This window comes from Haplochromis burtoni, unplaced genomic scaffold, assembly GCF_018398535.1.
Source record: "Haplochromis burtoni strain Fernald_Lab_line unplaced genomic scaffold, NCSU_Asbu1 Contig_70, whole genome shotgun sequence".
Taxonomy (NCBI): Eukaryota; Metazoa; Chordata; class Actinopteri; order Cichliformes; family Cichlidae; genus Haplochromis; species Haplochromis burtoni.
Window position 1 is genome coordinate 2252578 of NW_024582431.1, and position 19151 is coordinate 2271728.

Below are 19151 nucleotides of genomic sequence, written 5' to 3' on the forward strand. Positions count from 1 at the left end.
GTGCAGAAGCAGAAGAATGGCCTGCTTGACTAGACTTTCCTCATGTGTTCCTGCTGCTCTTTGGTTGTGGTTTTTGGACTTTTTTATTTTATTTTTATTTTTATTCTCATTTCAACTCAGTTTCCTATGAAACACTTTAAGCGAACACGTTTGATATTGCATCAAATGTAGGCCATGGCCAAGAAGTGTTTAACTAAAGGGTAAACCAGTTGTTTGCTTTTGAAAGGCGCCAAGCAACGCCTCAAAAGCAGTCTTTGTGACTATCGCCACCTAGTGGCCGCCTACAACACTTCATTTATCCAGCAGGGTTACACTGTAAAAAACAAGCCTGTCTTCTAGAGCGCTAACCGACTTCCTTTGTCTCAAAAACAGTAACTTTCCCCCAGTTTAAACACATTTTAAGGTAGTTACATGTTTAACAGCCTATCTGGTTAAAAAAAAACCACGAGGGGACATGCATTTAAAGGGCCACTCTAATGTTTTCCTTGTGTTGTAGGCTTCTTGCATATATACACTTCACAGTCACTTTATTAGGTACACCTGCTCAAACGCTTGTTAATGCAAATATGTAATTAATCAATCCCATGGCAGTATCGTTTAGGCATGTAGACAAGCTCAAGATGATATGCTGAAGTTCAAACTGAGCATCATAATTGCAGAAAAGGGTGATTTAAGTCTTGATGTCTTTGAGTCTTGATTTTTGCTGCAACAGCCCGATGGAAGGTCAGAATGTGCTGTGAACAACTTGAAAACATGGCTCTTTCCTACCTTTTGCCATTGGTTTTGGCCAGTGGTGGTGGTTTAATGGTGTGGACAATATTTTCTTGGCACACTTCTCGCCTCTTTGTTCAGTTGCACATCGTTTAAATGCCACAGCCTAGCTGAGTATTACTGCTGACGATATTTATCTCCTTTTGATCACAGTGTGCCTATCCACACGTGGCTCCTGTGAGCTGGATAATTTGCCACATCATGAAACTCCAACTGATCATCTCCAACTGATTTCTTGAAGATGACTATTAGTTCATGGCCTCCACAGTCACCAGATCTCAATCCAATATAACACCTGTGAGAAGCGGTGAAACGGGAAATCTACAGTAACTGCGTGACGTCGTCATTTCAATATGGACCAAATTCTCTCTGCCGTGAATAAAGTCTGATACGAGTGTGTCATTTCTTCTCTGTTCAAGGAAGTCACACGATTAAAAATGGAATAAATTAAAACAACTGATTACAGTGTCACTATGACAAAAATCATTTTATTACTAAACATTTAACATCAGTTATTATGAGCAAATGCTTAGATGAAACTTAAATAAAGAATCTGCTGAAATAAAGTGTTTAAAAAATGTTCATACAGAACTTCTGATGTGCAAAAAAACAAACAAAGATGAAAACCTGCTAATTCATTTCCTTCATTTAATGCAGCTGCCACTCCTTTTGCTACCAACTTTTCACTTGATTTTTTTTTAAAACCAGATCATAGAAGCTTTAAAATGAATGGGTGATGCAAAATCCTGCAAAAAACAACCCACCAGTGTGCAAAAGCTAAAAAAACAAAACAAAAAATATTTTATGTTGTTCAGTGACTGAACACTTTTGAACTTGACTTAAATTTTCATCTTAGATGCATAAAAACATCTGGCTGGTAGTTTTCAGGAGGATTAGCCTCACAGAGTAGCTCTAACCTGCTAATTTAATTCACATGCTAGTTCATCCTTATTTTCACATACGAGAACCATTTTTCAGATTAATTTCATGCACAGTGATGCATGCAAACTGACTTATTATAGTAGGCCTGGTGGTCTATAATTACCCCAGATTACAGACATTAGTGACCATAAGCGGCACCTGAATAACAGTTTGGGTAGGGGAAAATGATCTGTGTGATGTCCCATGTAAGCATTAAAACTTAAAACAAATGCCACAATCCAGGCAAGGCCACAGACTATATAAACATACATAATGTGCATATTATCTTACTTAAAAAGAGTCCTTCATTTCACCGTAGCAAATTAAAAAAGAAACATAGAAAAAGAAAAGAGAAATAGCTTTCTTCGATCAAACAGATACAAAACTGAGTTGAGCTTATGAGAACTAAATGTTAACATGATTTCTACAGCACTTCATCAAAGACTAGAAAACATGAAAAAACATACAGACACGTTTTTACTACATCACCGTAGCTCTAAAAGCTGAATACTGAAACACTATAAATAATTTTAAATGACAAGATTTCATTAAGTTACATTAAAATATTGAAATCATTTACTACAAAACAAATGAATACTTGTTGCAGACACGTCCACATCAGGGTCAGTAGGTGTTGGTCTAAACAGAGCTTCACTCCATCCAATGCACTCAGCATGAGTAAAATTCAACCTCGATCTGTTTGGGAATCTGTGCTCATCATCTGAGAGCGAACATCTCATATTTAATCATCCTGACTCACTGTTCTTCCATTTGTTCTGCCGGGTTTGTGAAAGACAGCAGCCCCTGTTGCTCACGCAGCCGAACAGGCTGAGAGAAAAGTGTCATGTGTGCTAAACTGGTCACAGACAGAAGCCACACAGCAAGTTAATTTTGGGTCATGACACAGGACTGCTTTGTAAGACCAGCTGATCCTGATATGTGTCATCTCCTGCGGTGAAAGCTGAAGAGTTCTTCGTGGCACCAATCCTTGGTGAGATTGCACTTTTTGTTACTCAGGTTATTCTTTGCATTCAGTCTTATGTATATCTGAACATTTCCTTCAAACTTTTTCAAGGAGCACGGGATCGCTTTTGTTCCAGTGCTGCTCCTGATGAATATTAAGCTTCGATGAGAACTTCTCCGGGTTATGTTTCAGTCGAAGTCTGGGAATCTCTGCTCTCGTCTGCTGCTACATAGTAACAATCTCATCTTGATGAGTAGATGCAAACAGCCACAGATGTGTCTTGAAGTGGTTGGTGCAGATAAACAGCTCCACTCTCGCTCTAAAAAAAGTGTCCTTCGATCCTTTCATTCAGACCAAATACTTTTCACCTTCCACGGCGGCACCTGGGCAGAGCTCCAGGGCTGGTTGAAGAGCCAAAATTTCTCCCGTGGCTCCTCCAGCGCTGGCGCAGGACAAAGTCATAGTTGGCAGTGGGGCACATTGCATAAAACACGTTGGCTTTGTCAGGTATCTGGAGCTCTGTGGCAAGAAGAGAAGTAAAGTACCATTTAGTTTTCTCCATTTGCAAGACTAATGCAGAAACAAATTTCCAATAATGTCTGCCCTTCAAGTCTATTTAAGAAATTAAAAGCTATTAAAATATTACAAGAGCAGGAGTTAGAATATATATATGTCATCTTGTGCTGAGGCTGATTTGCATTTTAATTTATGGAAAGCTGCAGACTGATGGTGAAACATATCATTGCACAAGTGAAAATCTTTCCTGCTTTCAGAGATTAAATATTGGTATATCGTTTATCTAGTTAATGCAGTGCACAGTTTAAGGTCACATTTCATGATTTATTTACTTTTTAGAACATACTCTTGTGTTTTTGCAAACAGCTAAAAGCAGAGGAGACACACAGTTTGAAAGTCCTCACTGATAAAGGTTCATTCTGTTCTGAGCAGGTTACACCAGCACTCAAATGTTTAGACTGTTTGAATTGAAGTGTGAAGCAGAGATATTCACCTTTTCCATTTTTGAGCACCTGGTAGAGGCCGAAGTCACTGCAACTGAAGTCCTCCATGTTGTGCTTTTCAAGAGCTCTCTGAATTACCTGAGGTGTGTGCTCCTGACTGGTCAGCTGGAGAAGAAATAACAGAGTCAACACTTCACATCCGCATTGATGCATTTGAAATTTGAACGTTGCGCTGAACTGTCACCTTAAAAGGAAGCTAAAAACACACCTAACTTTTTCCGTCAACACAAAGGGGGACAAGAAAGTTCATCATGTAATCCCGACACTACTCTTCTAGTTTCCTATTTTAGAACAACGTTTGCCAAAAACATTCTAGCTGACCTTTAAAGAGCAGATATACCAGATCACCAGACGTACCACTATGCTCTTATAGACGTTTCCATTGCTGACACACTCCACACTGACTCTGATGATACACGAGTCAGCAACCTGTTTGTTGTAAACAGGCAGCGCCCGAGGAGAGCAGCTGGATGATGATGAGGACGATGGGTCTGGGTTTAGCACCAGGGAGGGGGATGTGAGGTCTGGATGTGAGGAGCTGCAGGAGGATCTAGACAGGGATGGGGAGGAGGACCCGGAGGAGGTGCCTTCTGTGACGTTGTGAAGGGAGCCCGAGAACGACTGAGGGGAGAGAGACGAGGAAAGAATATGAATACAACATTTGTCCCCGGTAACCGTTATACTGTCTGACTATATACAGGAGTGTGGAGGTTTCATACCTTTAGTTTCAGTCTGAGGGGGGAGAGCTGAGGCACAGACAGGTCCTCCATGTCGGAACCGCTCGAGCCAGAAGACGACACACTGATCTGGTCAGCGTGGGTCTTCCTGATGGGAGTGTCGACAGATGTTCTCAACCTGCAAATGCAATTTGAGTTGAGCACTTCTGAGCACTTTAAAACTTACAGCTTTCATTCAACTGACTCAAAAAGCTATATACAAAATCTAAAGAGTGGCTATTATGATTTTCCTAATTTTGTGTCATATTTATAGTGTAGCAAAAGTGGATACTCATGTTAAACATGACCAACACTTCAAATCATGAGGCCAAAATATATACAAGTGATCTTTGTGAGCCAAAATCTCAGACTGCAGACTGATCTACATGCTCAGATCTCTTGTTCTGCTCTTGGCTCCCATGAAGCCTCCTCCACCTGCTTTTTTAAAAAACCTTCTATTTAAGAGGAACAGCCAATCGGAAGAAAGCTGTTTTACAGAGAGAGGCATTAAAGCGACTGACTGGTCGTGTGTAAGATAAATAAGGATGACATTCTAAAGTTATGGTGTCAGAAATGAACACCCACCTTAACTAAATAATGTTCAATTAGCTAAAATTGTAACCTCTAAAGCACCTAAAAATAAACCGACAGACTTTAAACTTACGCGGCGAGCTTCCTTGTGAGCAGATAACTGCTCCATGTGTTGGGAGAGCTGGGGCAGAGGTCAGCTGGAGGCTCCAGTCCACGAGACAGTTCATAGCTACAACAGACAAAAACAAATAAAACAAGGCATGATGGACTTCACCAAAACCTACTTCATAATGTATATGAAGGGGTTTAGTGTGAGACTCACCTCTCCTGGTCTGTGAGCAGCGTGTGCGTCTGCAGCCAGGCGGCGATACGAGGGTTGACTGGAAAACTGTAGTGGGAACAAGAAGCTTGAAGCTGCCTAATCTGAGAAAGAATCTCAAATTCCTATAAAGGAAACAATAAAATACAGCAGAGGTTAAAATATAGAACAGAGGCGGCATATAGAAATCTGTCAGTAATTTATGCAAGACACCACTAGGAGGCGACACCTACCCGTCTGCGTTTCTCAAAGTTTATGAGGCCACCCTGTGAACAAAAGAGGGAAAAATAAACAACCTGAGTTATATTGGATAATAGATCCACTGAAGTGCCATAAAGGCAAACAAATAAAGAACTCACGTCCACTGTGTCGTTCAACGCTGTGTCCAGCATGGTGAGGACTGTCAGGTAAGTGCCCAGGTATGGTACCACACCACTGCTGTAGTTCTAAGCACAAAAAAGCCAAATCCATTATTTAAGACTGAGAACATCCCCGCAAAATGAGCAGAAAAAAAACTAGTGAGATTTTAAGACGGTGGTGAGCAGAGCAGAAGGAAACCAGGGAAAATGATATTTAATACGTAAGCAGGCACAGAAACAAAACAGCAGAGAGAAGAGCATTTCAGTATATAGACATCATGACTATGGGGGTATAAAACATTTTACACACAGCCACACCCAGACTGAGTAAACAAATGGACGTGGGAAATGCTACACACACATCTTGGGTGTATGCATCTTTCCATACATGCAAACATTTGTGTGAGCTGTCAGTGCATTTAAAATTTCCATTAAATATATTTCTATTAAACAAGAAGTGGAACTTAGCAACATATCTAGAAACTGAGCAGGGAACTAAAATTGAGAACAAGTGATATTTAAGGAAGCTAAATTGATGATGGGGGGAAAAAATGACCTCTTTCTTTTAGTTTTACCAGCCTGCTTAGTTGACAGATTCACTTTTTTTTTTAGGTGAAATCTAAAATTGAGGAACCAGAAATGATGATGAGTATCCTCTTACCATCTGCCTGGACTCCGAGCAGAGCTGGGGTGATTTATCAGCCGACATGCCACTGCTGTGTGGGTGAGTCCCATCCTACAGGAAAATGGAAATTCAGGTTTGTAATGTGAGATGAAAACAAAGTAGGCATGTTATATAATTCTTCCTGTCAGGGTTGAGGGCCTCCTAACAGGGTGCTGTGGGAGGGTACTTCTGAAGAACAAATGTGTTTAAAACTTGCAAACGAGTGTTAGACATGTGCACTCAACATATTAATAACCACTGAGTAGGACAAATGCCCAGGGAGTAACTTTTATTTGCAGTTTTATTAGTGTCAGCTAAGAACAATGGGCTTCTCTTTGTCACTGATAAAAGCAGTATCATTGAATACACACTTGTATCAGTTTCTTTCCACGGGGAAAGGCTCTCAGAACAAAAAGCAAAGTGGTAAGTGAACTGGACACACCTTTAGACTTGTGAATTAAATTCAGAAGAATATGTGACTCAACCATCAAAAAGGAGAAAGTAATTAATGAACAATAACAGGCCACTTGACAGGACTTCTCTATGAAGCTTCTCTATGAAATGATTAAGGACCTCCTTTGAAACATTTTAGTTTGAAAATGTGATCACGGAGCTGTGTGAGAATTCATGTGACTGTATTGGTATTCGTGGCTGGAATTTTAAGTAGCAGTACACTCTCTAGGTTAGTTTTTAAAAGGCGTTTCTCTGTCCATGTTTGTTTGTCAGGTTTTAATTTACCACAGTTTACATTTATCATCATCCAGCTGTAATTACAGACCCAAGAGGCACATATACAAGTAAAGCAGGTTTTATGAGAAGTCAAACAAGGCTCTTGTTGTACATTCCAGGAAGAATCCTGGTAATGTCTTCCTGCAGTGCATTCATTATTGTATTCCTTGATTCTCTGAGGACTGAGCTAAAGATACAGATACCCCGAAGGCAGTACAGTTCTGCCTATTTCAAGAACACTTGGTACTAATAACAGCTTTCTTCTCTCATCTTCAGTCCACGTTCTCCCACATGTGTATGTGTAGAAAATACATGTAGTTACCTCCACCAGGATCTCCCTGTTGGTCAGCACACAGTTCTCATCAGGAAAAGTCTCACAAAGGTGGTCAAAGGTGGCCATGCTTTCCCTGAAAACCCAAAATATTTATTACATAAAGATCGTTTCTTTTTCCTGCAGTAGTATATTCTTCTTTTGAGTGAAACAACCCTGTAATATAAATGAAATATTTGCTGACCTGCTGACAGCAGCCCATGTCTTTTTGAGGCGATACACAGCGTTGGATTGCAGGGCTGAAAGGATGGCCCTTAAAGAAGAGAAGTTCTTCAGCTCTCTGCACTCCTGCACAGATACAATAAGATTGTTCGTGTCTTTCTTGTGTCCTCATTTTGTTTTTCGATGGAAACTTTTTGTTAATCTCTAAATATTTTGTGATGCAAACCTGTGCAACAGCGATCCACCGCTCGATGACGCGTGCTCTGTGACAGGGGCTGGTGCGCAAGATGCAAGGTGAGCTCGGAGCAGAGGAGGGGTACAGGAAGTTAGAGGACAAAGAAGGTGACAAGCCAGGGGAGGAAGTGGAAGGGAGGTGCGGGGATGTGCAGAGGAGTGAGGTGATGACACTGTTGGTGACAGCGTTAAACTGGGAGATGGTGGCGCGGACCGTTGGTGCCAGGTTTCGGTTTTCTTTTTTGTCACGTTGGGACCAGACGCAGCCCAGGCAGTGGAAGGGCTCCACTTTGACAAACAGGTCCTGGGGGAAAAAATTGTCATAAGACAGGAAAAAATTAATGAGAAAAAAAAAAAACACCCTCCCACAATCAACCGAGAAACACAGAACTTCAATTTTTTATAAAAACGAAACCTACAGCGTCCAGTCTGGTCAGCTGCTCAGCCACTTCCCTCACGGGGAAGTCCATAAAGTTGTATTTGTCTTCATTCTTAGTGGACATCTCGGCTTCATCTACCTGCTGCAGTGATTCACTGCTGTGCTCTGACGCAGGCTGGCCGCAATCTGTCAAATACGCCAAATCATAAATGACATTAAAACGTGCAGCTCAATGCACACGTGAAGGAAAACACTCGTGAACCCGCGGCGGTATTTGTAAATAAGGAGAACTGTTTCAGATGCTGCAAAAATGAGCTTGTAAAAATCAACAGACCAATGAGGTCATTGAAACAAGTATCTCACAGGTAGCTTCCTTCTTTTAGATAAATAGCCAAGATTAGATTATTAGAAGTAATTAGCTTAATCTGGACCTGTAAATTAAACGATTTATTGTTGATATAAGGTCTTGAACATCAGGTTATACTAAATTCTTCTGATAAAAACTGATTCACACATGTGTTAAATCTATCCTAGCCTGACATTATGTTTGTTTTTTTTTACCTTGTTCCTGGAACCTCTTGAGCAGGCCCTCTGCATGATGAACCAAACATCTGAAGCAGAGCCGATGTTGCATGTGGACACACAAAGTCCGGAGAGCCTGGTACTGAGGGGGCTCATTGAAGTCTTCGCTGTATTCCTCTAACCAAAGCCGGATCACTGGGACCAAGGTACTAAAGGAGATTCATGGGAGATGATGATTACTGATTGATTGTTAATTTTACTCCACAAGGTTAGTTTACATGAGACTTGATGATATCTGAGGAACACGTGCATAATTTACAACAGATTAACTAAAAAACAAACAAACTTGTAACTGTTTTTTGTACTCACCTGTTCGCGTTCACTGAGTTATCCAGGTTTGTGACCGAGTCATTTCTGTAATCGGCAAGGGAGACACGATTATGTATTATCACCACAGAAAAGGACAACAATGTGAGCGAATGATGACAGAATAAACCCTGTAAACAAGGAAAGTCCCAGGGTTGCATCTTAACAACTGTTCATCCTGTGGAAATGTCCTGCAACACTCTAACTCCCTGCAGACACACCGTGTCCTTGTTACAGAGTGTAAACAGATAAATGCCCCCCATGGTGTTTAATAATGATATGCGTGCAGTAAAACTGGAGAATGGTGCCACGTTGTCGCATGTGCAGGAAGTTTTATAACAGGATCCTGTGCCTTTATTGCATGAAAGCAGGGAACAAAACAGGACTTTAAGAACCTTAGTGGTCATGGCACAGGAGCAAGTCAAAGACTGTGTAAGCTGGGTAAATTAATTCAACCCAACTTATGCAGTTAAAATATAGTTCTTTAAGAAGTTTTACAACAGCAGCAAAAGGCCACATCCTGTACAAAATCCTGTAAGGCAAAAGACGGAAAACACAATTCAGAGTTTGTTCTGATGGTGATTGCTTCTAAGAAATTTCCCAGGAAACCTTTTGCCACCAGCACTGCAGTCATGAGGGCGACTGTTTGACAAATAATATATGAACTCCACAATAGTGGTCACAGATCCATACATGATGTGATTAGCAAAGTTGAGTTAGAAAGAAAAGAGACATCAAAGTTTCTTTGAGCTGTGTTTGTTTTATAACTTTAGAACATCCTATTCTCCTCCTAATAGAAATTAGGAGGAGAATAGAATAATTTCTATTATCATCCTAACACATTGGTGTATACACAACTCCGAAATATGTACTTTGCAAAAGATTCCTGAAGGTATTTCCTGAGGCAAAATCAATAAGGTAACTGTAAATAGTTGCTGGGTGTGGAGGGTGTAGCCATGATCGTTTCACAATGGAATAAAGCTTGAGACTGCTTTGTTTAGTTCATGACGATAATACCTGTCATAGAAACCTGCTGAGGCGATGTAAACAGGCTGTTAAACTGCTCTGTCCTTTGGAAATTGATTTGTGCACTGGGCATGTTGTAAACCTGGTTATTACGCATGCGCTCCACTTTCATTTGTAAGCAGTGATGACCTTTTTAAAAGCAGCACAAAGTGGAATAATAAATAAATGTCAATAAGTTAGAAGGCAATTATTAAAGCCTTCTTATCTGTGTGGCTTCTGATAAGGGGCGATGATTAGAGCTTAACTGATTTAGTCTTTCAAATGGTCCATTTCACAAAAAATTAAGGCCTTCATCTGACTCCAGCTGTGTACATTTATACATGTCAAATCAAGCAGCAAAATTATCTCATATACGGGCTTACACACCAGCTGACTGCACCCTCATGCTTTCTGTTAACACAAGTCTACAAAATCTCACCTCTGAAACAGCAGCTCAATGAGGGTGCTGGTGGAGGTGAAGGCCCTGTAGGTGGAGAGGAACACTTGGATGAAGTCGGACTCCCTTTTCTCAGGGTCCAGTAGATGGGTAACCAGACGCTCCAGGGTAGCTGCCTTCAGCCTGCGCACCTTCACCGTGTGGTACTGGACGAAGCTCATTGGAAGCTCTCCCATGGTCGAGGTCGGCACAGGCTCCCTGCGTAGCGTGATCCCAAACACTGCCCCGTCCTCCTCCTCTTCGCCCCACTCCTGAACCGGGTCCTGCAGGAGAAAATTCAGGTAATGATCTGGCAAATCTGGACCTTGCACATGAAATTTCTTCCTGTGTTCTGCTCTGGTCTTTGTGATTCTGCAGAGCCCCCAGAATTCATTCAGTGTATAAGAGAGAATAAAAAAATGTGATCTAAATTTGTTTAAAGCCTTGGAATACGCAGATGATTGTTTCAAAATTAACTTAACAAATTCCATGATTTTATTTAAAAAGATCGAACTCTGCTTCGTTAAACTCACTGATGACATACGCACATACACACACACCTAGTGACCGATGACAGAAAATTTTGTTTTACTGACGTATTTGTTTATGCCAACAAACATGGGGATGATTCATTGCACCTGACACAGTTGACTACAATTTGATGAGGAATTTGAAAGTCTATTTTATTCTTAGTTAGATACAACCTCATATTTCCTCCTCCAAAACTTTAGAGAAATAGTCAGATGTAATAGGGAAAAAAAACGGGCCATTGGTTTATTTTTACGTGTGACACAAAATTATGACATTTTGTAATGGAAAGATTAACTTAAAACTTATTTTAACATCAGATCTGAGAAAACTCCAGATGCCTCTAGATTGGAATTTTGTAATTTAGTCATGTTAATGACAAACAACAACATTATAACATCTTTGACAGTCAAACAACAATGATGATTTTTAAGAGCATAAAAACTTACCACTCTTACTTTAAAAGGAATTTAAACAGACCACTGATCAGCTGAATTATTAATTATATAAGCTATGGAAGACATGTGAGATCAGGCAGTGAAACTGCAGAGCAACTCTTAAAGCACAAATAATTATAAATGCAGAAAAGACAACAATACTTATTTGATCTAGCTTAAACTGATCCAGCAGCCCTTCAAACTAATAACTATAACTCCAAATAGATGGTTTTTTACAAAGCCACAGACATTAGTGAGTAACTGGGTTCCAAACCCCACAGGCAAACAATCTCAAACTTGCCATGAGATCTGGGTGTCACCTCATCTTCTAATACTCACAGATCTGAAATGAGGCTCGCTGATCCTGCTGGTAAACAAGCGTTATTTTGTGCATGCATGACAATAGGAGCAGAGCACTCTTTAAAATACCTGACACCACATGACAGAAACCAGTGTGCAAAGCATTGTGACACCAGCGCATACTCAACAGTGAATGAAACTTTTATATTTTCCCTGCACACCATAGAATCACGATTAAGTTCACATGAAGCTGACAACAAATGAAAACAACCAAGAATGAAAAAGCTGCAGTCAGATTCATGTGTTAACTTATAACTAATGCATGCCAGAAAGCAGACCGTTCATTTGACCTACCATGGATAAGTGCCATTTTCCCATCTTTATCCTGCTCTTGGGGTAAATAAGTCCTTCTGTGTGTAAACTCTCGTGGCAGTGGATTTTTAAGGATTCAATCACGGTCTTCGACACTTGGCTTGAGTCTGAAGTAAACCTGACACTTTCATCCTTCATAAATAATATAGCGAAAATGTCTCTTTAAAAAAATAATAAATAAATACAAAGATACGCGAGCACAACTTTCCAAACTGTCGCTTAACTAGAATGACGCCTGGACGGGTAAAACGAATAGAAGTTATTTCGGTGGGCGGAGCTAATAAACAGGTGTGGGCCGGCTCAACACAAACAACCAATAAGATTAGGCAAATAAATAGCATCAGACGCTATCGTGCATATTTTAAGCCTGAGGTTGTGACTGGAAATTTGTTACTGATACTCGCAATACTGTAAAGGTTTCCAGCGCTGTTATCACAGCAGCATCAGCAGAGTAATATGATCAGTGCTGTTTACGTGTGACATCAGGAAGTAAGGACCCCATCTATCCGTCTGTCTGGCTACTTTTTAAAAGCCGGATCCTCAAACTGAAAGCCACTCAAGTAAAATAAACCACGGAGAGTCACAAAGACATAATTACCCGAATGGTATTAAATTGTTCTATATTTATTTCTCCAACCATTTAGAGTTTGCTGTCTGAGTTTCCAAGTCTCCAAAGCACACATGTCGGATAAAAATATTATTTTATTTATATTTTCATGAGAAATAAAGTGGAGTAAGAATGGTCTTAAAAACCAACTTGTTTTTGCATGAAACCTCTGTAGCGATTTCATATTCTATCACTGATGTGAGTTTGACTCTTTAAAAGAGTTTAGACGAACCCAGCACAGCGATTACAGGTGAAGTCTGTGACTTCTAGTGTCAGAGATATCACATTTTGTCATGGGTTTGGCATGTTTGCTGGTCATAAATTTAGCCTCATCTCCCTCACTGAAGCCACCATGATGTTGTTATGATCCAGCACCCTTCCTAGAATGGGAAGCTTGACTCTACAGTGCCATTTGAGTGTTAGTACCAGACACATAATGCAATGTGACGGCTTACAATATGTGTGGTAATAGTGAGTCATAGCTATATGTTTTTAAATAACTAATAAGTATAAGTAAGTATTTAGAAATGTTCAAATTTATATCACATAAAACTCATAAAACAATGATAATCGGCAACTACTGTGACATCTGCTGGCCATGGTATAAATAGTAAAAGATGGACTTGATGAAACCTTAATTTCCTTAACTATCATCTTTTTCAGTATGTCTTGACATATATTGGATTCTGATGCACGGTTACAAGAAATATTTTGAGATGGACGCAGATGATCTATTGCGACAGCCCCTAAAGGGAGCAGCCGAATGAAAATGAGGAAACTTTTTATCATAATTTAATGATGGATAAAAAATTGTGCTATGTGGGAAGTTAACAGTTTTGGGGGCATGTCGAAGAAGTTTGTGAACCTCTGTCTCAAAGTCTGGGTGGCCTTAAAACAAATAAAACTGAGACACAGTAGAGGACCATCCAATCAGGGCGAGACTAAGAAACAGCATTTAACACTTCCTAATCATGTGAAAGAACTTCTCCTCATCCTATACTGTTTTACTGAAATACTACTACTACAATTTACTCTGGGGATTTTACTTTCTGTTGTTTATACATGAATATATCTGTGTGTACATGTAGATTTGTGTTTATGTCTGGCCAAAACCTCACACTCTATTTAATTGGGGACCTTTTAGATTTCAGTGTTTTGAAAAGCATTACAAAATGCCACAACATTTATTATTTTCTAGACGTGCATTAAGTGTTTTGCCAAGATCTTGTACTGATGATGCAGGAGTCAGACCACTGTCTAAAGTCTTCTCCAGCATGTCCCAAAGACACTATATTCAGGCAGGGTTGATTTAATATTAAAGACCTGACTAACCGAAGCAAACACATCATAATACTGCCCCCACAGGCTTGTACAGCAGATGCTATTCATAAGGGGGAAAACCTCATTCAGCTCAGTTCTTATCCTAATGGGCCAGTCACACTGGAACAGGATAAATGTGGAGTCATCTGACCGTTTGACCTTTCCGTTGCTCCAGAGTCCAGTCCCTAGCAAAGTGAAAGTCTTTCCTTGCCAAACAGCCTCACTGATAAGCGGTTTTCTTAAAGCTAAACAGCTGTTTACCCCCAATCCATTTAGTTTGCTATGAGCTCTACAGTTTATTTTATGGTCTGTTTGGTTTTCTGATTGATGCAGGCTTAAAATCGGACACTTCTGAAACAGACGATCATCTCTTCCATGACAACAGGAGGCAGCTTCTGAAATTGTGGTTTTAAAATATTTTTAAAAAATGTTTAAAAAGTTAGTCACTGCATCAGTCAGGGTTAACTAACCAGTTCCCACCCGAAGAATGTTAATCGCTGCAGTAATTATTTAATGGAAGCCTCCCACCAAATGATGACTTCTTGTTGGCCACCTGCGTATATGTATGTGTGTATGCATATGTATTCATATATAAGAATGTGTATATATTTTTATTTTCCTTTTCTTATTTTTTTGTTTTCTTGACAATAAAGGCATCCAATTCGAGATAAACAGGGATTGTTTTGAACTGTGAATCATATAGACTCCAGTAGATACAGAGCTGTAAATAGACATAAACGCTCCTTTTAAACAGGCCCAAGTGCTTTCCACTTGCTTCATCTTCTTTGAGGAAATATTATTTTTTTGTTTTTGGAAAATGTTAAGGGAAGATTGATCTTGCAAATGCAAAGCTAATTCTAGGCCAGTGTGAAAAAACTAGAAACAATGCAGTCACACCATAAAAGAATCCAGTCAGGACAGTTTTTCCCCAAGAGCTTAATGTCATGTTAAAGGCGCGGTGACATACCACAAAGACAGGTCGTAGTTCTAAAAATATGTGTGCGATTAAAAAAAAAAAGGTACAAAACAGCGATAGGCATCTATGTATTAAAACCAAAGAAATTCTTTCATATGAATTTGGAGACAAACTGACAAATAAGCAAAACACAAGCTGAGCGGATGGAGCATCTTCAGTCAGGCTTCTGTCATTGATCATTAAGCCCAAAAGGAAGAATGAGCTTTTTGTTTGCCTAATGAGTTTCACTCTCATTCACTCTCACAAAGCCACCCTCTATTCCGAAAGAGGCTAAACAAAAATGTGGAGAAACAGAGGAAGGGGAGACCTCAATTACTTCTAATTAGACACAATAAATGGTGATGTGATGGCAGGCCAGAAACGGGTTGGGCAGGCAGGCAACAAGTAAAACCCAGCCTACAAACAGTTAACGATGACTGCTTTGAAAAACACGCATGATCAAAAGGCTTTTTCTTTGGTCTGAAATATGATATATTTTCTGGAGAGTCTATTTCACTGTAGTTCTTCCTTAGTTTTAGTAAAAGGCTATTGTTAGTGATGACGTCTTGACTGTAAAAACAACGGGACAATAGCTGAACTCACCCCACCCACGAACACACACACACACGCACACACACAGGACACAGGATTTTTAAGTAATCAGTTTAAAACTATTATATTTGACTTCTTTCTTAGATATAAGTAAGTTCTTGTTTTCCAGTTTTTCCCAGTCATCCATGATAGTTAGAAAGAATATTAGGTTTGGTTGTTGGCAACATTAACCTGAGATATAGGAACCTGTAACAGGCACCTTCTATTAATGTTTCACAATGATTCAAAGAAAAATGAACCTTTAATGAAAAATAATTCATTCCAGTTTGAAACTGATGGATCAGTCTTTGCATAAATAACTTCCTTTCTTCTCTAGAAATTGAATATATTTTGCTGGTTACACAAAACAAAGAATATGGAGAAACTTAAGTCTCCTGAGAGTGAACGGTGCTTTTCTAAAACATATTTTGCTAAATGGTGTGAACTATCTTAACAGTTAATCATTAATGAAAAGTCTTGCAGATCATTGTTTTTATCAGCTGTGGGTTATTACATAAACTGGCAGGGCTGGCAGGGCCTTGCCACTACACAGGACTCTTTAGCAATAATGGACTGTAAGTGCTTTTACAGCTCAGTGTAACTTTGTGATTGCAGAATCTAACAAATGTTATAGGTAATTCATTTATTTATGTTGTGTACTGGTTTCGTTTACTATTGCTTACAATCCAAATCTCAGTCAAATAAAAGTTGAATAAAGGCATATAAATCTCAAAATGTAATAATATTATAGATTATATTTCATGTAATATTCTAGTGAATCATATTATATAGAAATCACACCTTGTGTTTTCTATTCAGAAAATAAACGGCATTTTTGAACTGGGGTTACTGATGTTTTGGGTTAGTTTCACTACTGACTTTCAGGAGGTTCACCTGAACTATTTAGATGAAAATGTAAAACACAGTTGTTGACAGTGCACCAAGAATAGCACCCCACTATTGCATAAAGCTGAGCGTGACACACCAGCCTTTTCTCAACATTGCTACAAAACTCCAAACTCACCTCACACTGTCCATCGGTGTCCAAAAACTGGAAACTCCTTAGCCACACTCCAGGCTCCGTGTTCATGTGAACACCCATGCACTGACTCTGCCTCAGCCAAAGCAGCCTCTTCATCCTGCCAACCCTGCTGCGGAGGCTGCGGGGTTCCCCGGCATCACTGCCTCCACACACAGGCAGGATGGTCCTCATGTTTTCGCTCTGTGCCGGTCACGCTACAAGCCCACGCACACCTCGTCAGACCTCTCCCACACCTGATGCCTCATCTGTGTCAGGGAGGAGAGCGTGAAAACAACCACCACACATTTACAGTCATTTAAAGTTTATTCCAGAGCGGCTAACACTGTAATACTGCTTGATACCTCTGATATCCAGCCATTTTAAAATCTATTAAACAGACCAGTGCTAAAAACTGGAATAACGGTAGCTGAATAAAATCATGTTCAACAGAAAACAGCACTGCACTATGACATAAAACATTTTAATTTGATTAATTCACTTCTTAATGAAATACATCTATCTGTTCTTCTATAGCATAAAAAAACAGAAAGAACTATAAGAAAGCATTAAGATATGGGGCATTTATCTTGAATTAATTTAAGTTTAATAAAATAAAACTGACCCAATACTGAGTGTATACATGAAATGCGCCAGTGTTTGCTTTGTTAAAATGACACTGCTTACATTTTTGGAATCATACTGATTTTTTAAAAGCTGCCTATCTTCTATTAAAAAGGCTTTTAATGGGCACATAAGACAATAAACAAAAACATGAACACTGAGTGACATATTACTTTCATTTTGACCATTCAATATTTCTCTAATAAGGTACAAAATTAACATATTGAAACACCTGCAAGATGCAGAAAATGCGTCGGCCACAGAATCTCCAAGAAAAATCTTCATCAGTCTGATATTAAATACGATCACATCTACACAAAGCAAAGAAAACGACAGTCACTTACTGCTTCTCAGTAATCCTTGTTCAGAGCTGCACTTGTCCAACCAGAATACTCATTTAGAGCAGTGTGAAACTTGGAAGGAAGAGACTCTGGTATTTATCACCGAGGGCTGATTGTTCTTTGTGTTTGTGGGTGGATGATGCCCTGTGCATGTACGTACGTGTGTGTACGTGTGTGTATGTGTGAGTATGTGTGTGTGTGTTGGAATGGCCTCCTCCTTGTTTGGCTGTACTCTCTGTGATATGTAATTATGTCCCATTTTAATCGTTTCTCACAAAAATTCACTGCCTTCTTTTCCCCCCTCAGCCATGGATAGAAATAAGCACCTCTGCTGCAGAAATGTAAAAAAAAAAAAAAACGTGCCTTTTTTTTTGTTAAACAGTGCAAATTGCCATGAATTCATTTTGACTGATGAGAGTTTGGTGGTAAAATGCCAAGCCCTTAAATAATTCTTCTTACCTAGGAATGTATTATTTCGCATTTGAAAGGCAAGGCAAGCATGCAGTCACACCTAAAGCCTCCACTAACAGCTGAGGCATGTTCAACAGAAAGCATTTTTGGCATAAGATGCTGAAGAATCGAGCCTACACTTGTGGCAGTGATTCAAATTCTGCAGCAGAAGGAGCATGCCTGCCTCCTCTCACGAACTGGTTGGTAAAGGCAAAAAGGCAGCGATAAAGCAGACATACATGTGTAGATTTCAGGAAGCTGAGGAGACAAGCCCCCGTCAGAAATTTAGATTCTTAATAAAATGAAGGAAGCAGAGGAATTATTGAGAAGAAATGGGCAGTGCAGGAATGGGCATCTCTTTTACTAGAAAATATGAATTCTGTGTTTATAATGCAGCGCTTTTTGGTAATAAACATCCTTAAACACACGCAATGTTGTGATGTCAGTCAGCAGCTGTATAGCCTTTCCGCTGCAACCATGCACAGACGACCAGAAGAGCTGATAGCCATGAAAGAGCCAGAAAGAAAAACAAGGAAGTCTAATATTAGGACATCTTTTCTCTAGAAAGTCTAAAAAACAAGTGAGCCACTTTGTCAAAGTACTGCTGCTACTTCCCTGGCTAAACCTTAAAAACAACAAAGCAGAGATATGCATGATTTCTAATAAATAAATACATAAAGTGCAATTAACATTGACATGAATAGATGCCACCTTTAAGAGGTTACCTTCTCAAATTGTCTAAAAGTAGCCTGGTGCAGTATTCTCTCCTTATGCTCTGACTTCCGCAAATGGAACCAAGCAAACATAAATGAGGACTGAAGAGCAAATTGTGCGTCTGCCTTGATGTATCAAAGCCAATATACAGAAAGAAACCTGGAGCATAATTAAGCAAAATCAACTGCAGTCTATGTTGAACTGTTACCTGGTGCCTGATTATATGGGTTTTCATTGGCATTAATAAGAACATTCCTACCACATATTGATGCATAAAATAGATACATTTGTGCAGATTCACTTGAATGTGGCAAAGGAAGTGTCTGATGCTTAAAATATCACTATAGTAGAAATATTTTGTGTAATATTTTTTGATGGTGATCAATGATGGTTTGGGGAGGCATAACCATAGATGGACACACAGACCTCGACAGGCAACAGGTTGAACTTCAGACTATCCAGAAAC

General features: G+C 39.5%; 1 protein-coding gene across 2 annotated transcripts; it reads right to left on the bottom strand.

The window, feature by feature from the left end:
• Positions 1 to 1239: 1239 nt before the first annotated feature.
• Positions 1240 to 17659, bottom strand: rgl3a (ral guanine nucleotide dissociation stimulator-like 3a). Of its 2 annotated transcripts, XM_005924934.3 has the most exons (18): positions 17525 to 17659; positions 16563 to 16825; positions 10432 to 10712; positions 8991 to 9035; positions 8661 to 8830; positions 8140 to 8285; positions 7713 to 8024; positions 7509 to 7612; positions 7316 to 7400; positions 6262 to 6336; positions 5601 to 5687; positions 5475 to 5507; positions 5245 to 5366; positions 5056 to 5151; positions 4395 to 4530; positions 4033 to 4296; positions 3666 to 3780; positions 1240 to 3175 (listed from the first exon to the last, which is right to left on the bottom strand). In XM_005924934.3, exons 2-18 carry the CDS (start codon positions 16749 to 16751, stop codon positions 3021 to 3023), a joined length of 2415 nt encoding a protein of 804 aa, XP_005924996.1. In that variant the 5' UTR covers positions 16752 to 16825; positions 17525 to 17659; the 3' UTR covers positions 1240 to 3020. The 2 variants fall into 2 exon arrangements, with proteins under 2 accessions (XP_005924996.1, XP_005924997.1); XM_005924935.3 differs by lacking the exons at positions 16563 to 16825; positions 17525 to 17659 and adding an exon at positions 12048 to 16548.
• Between the last annotated feature and the right edge of the window lie 1492 nt (positions 17660 to 19151).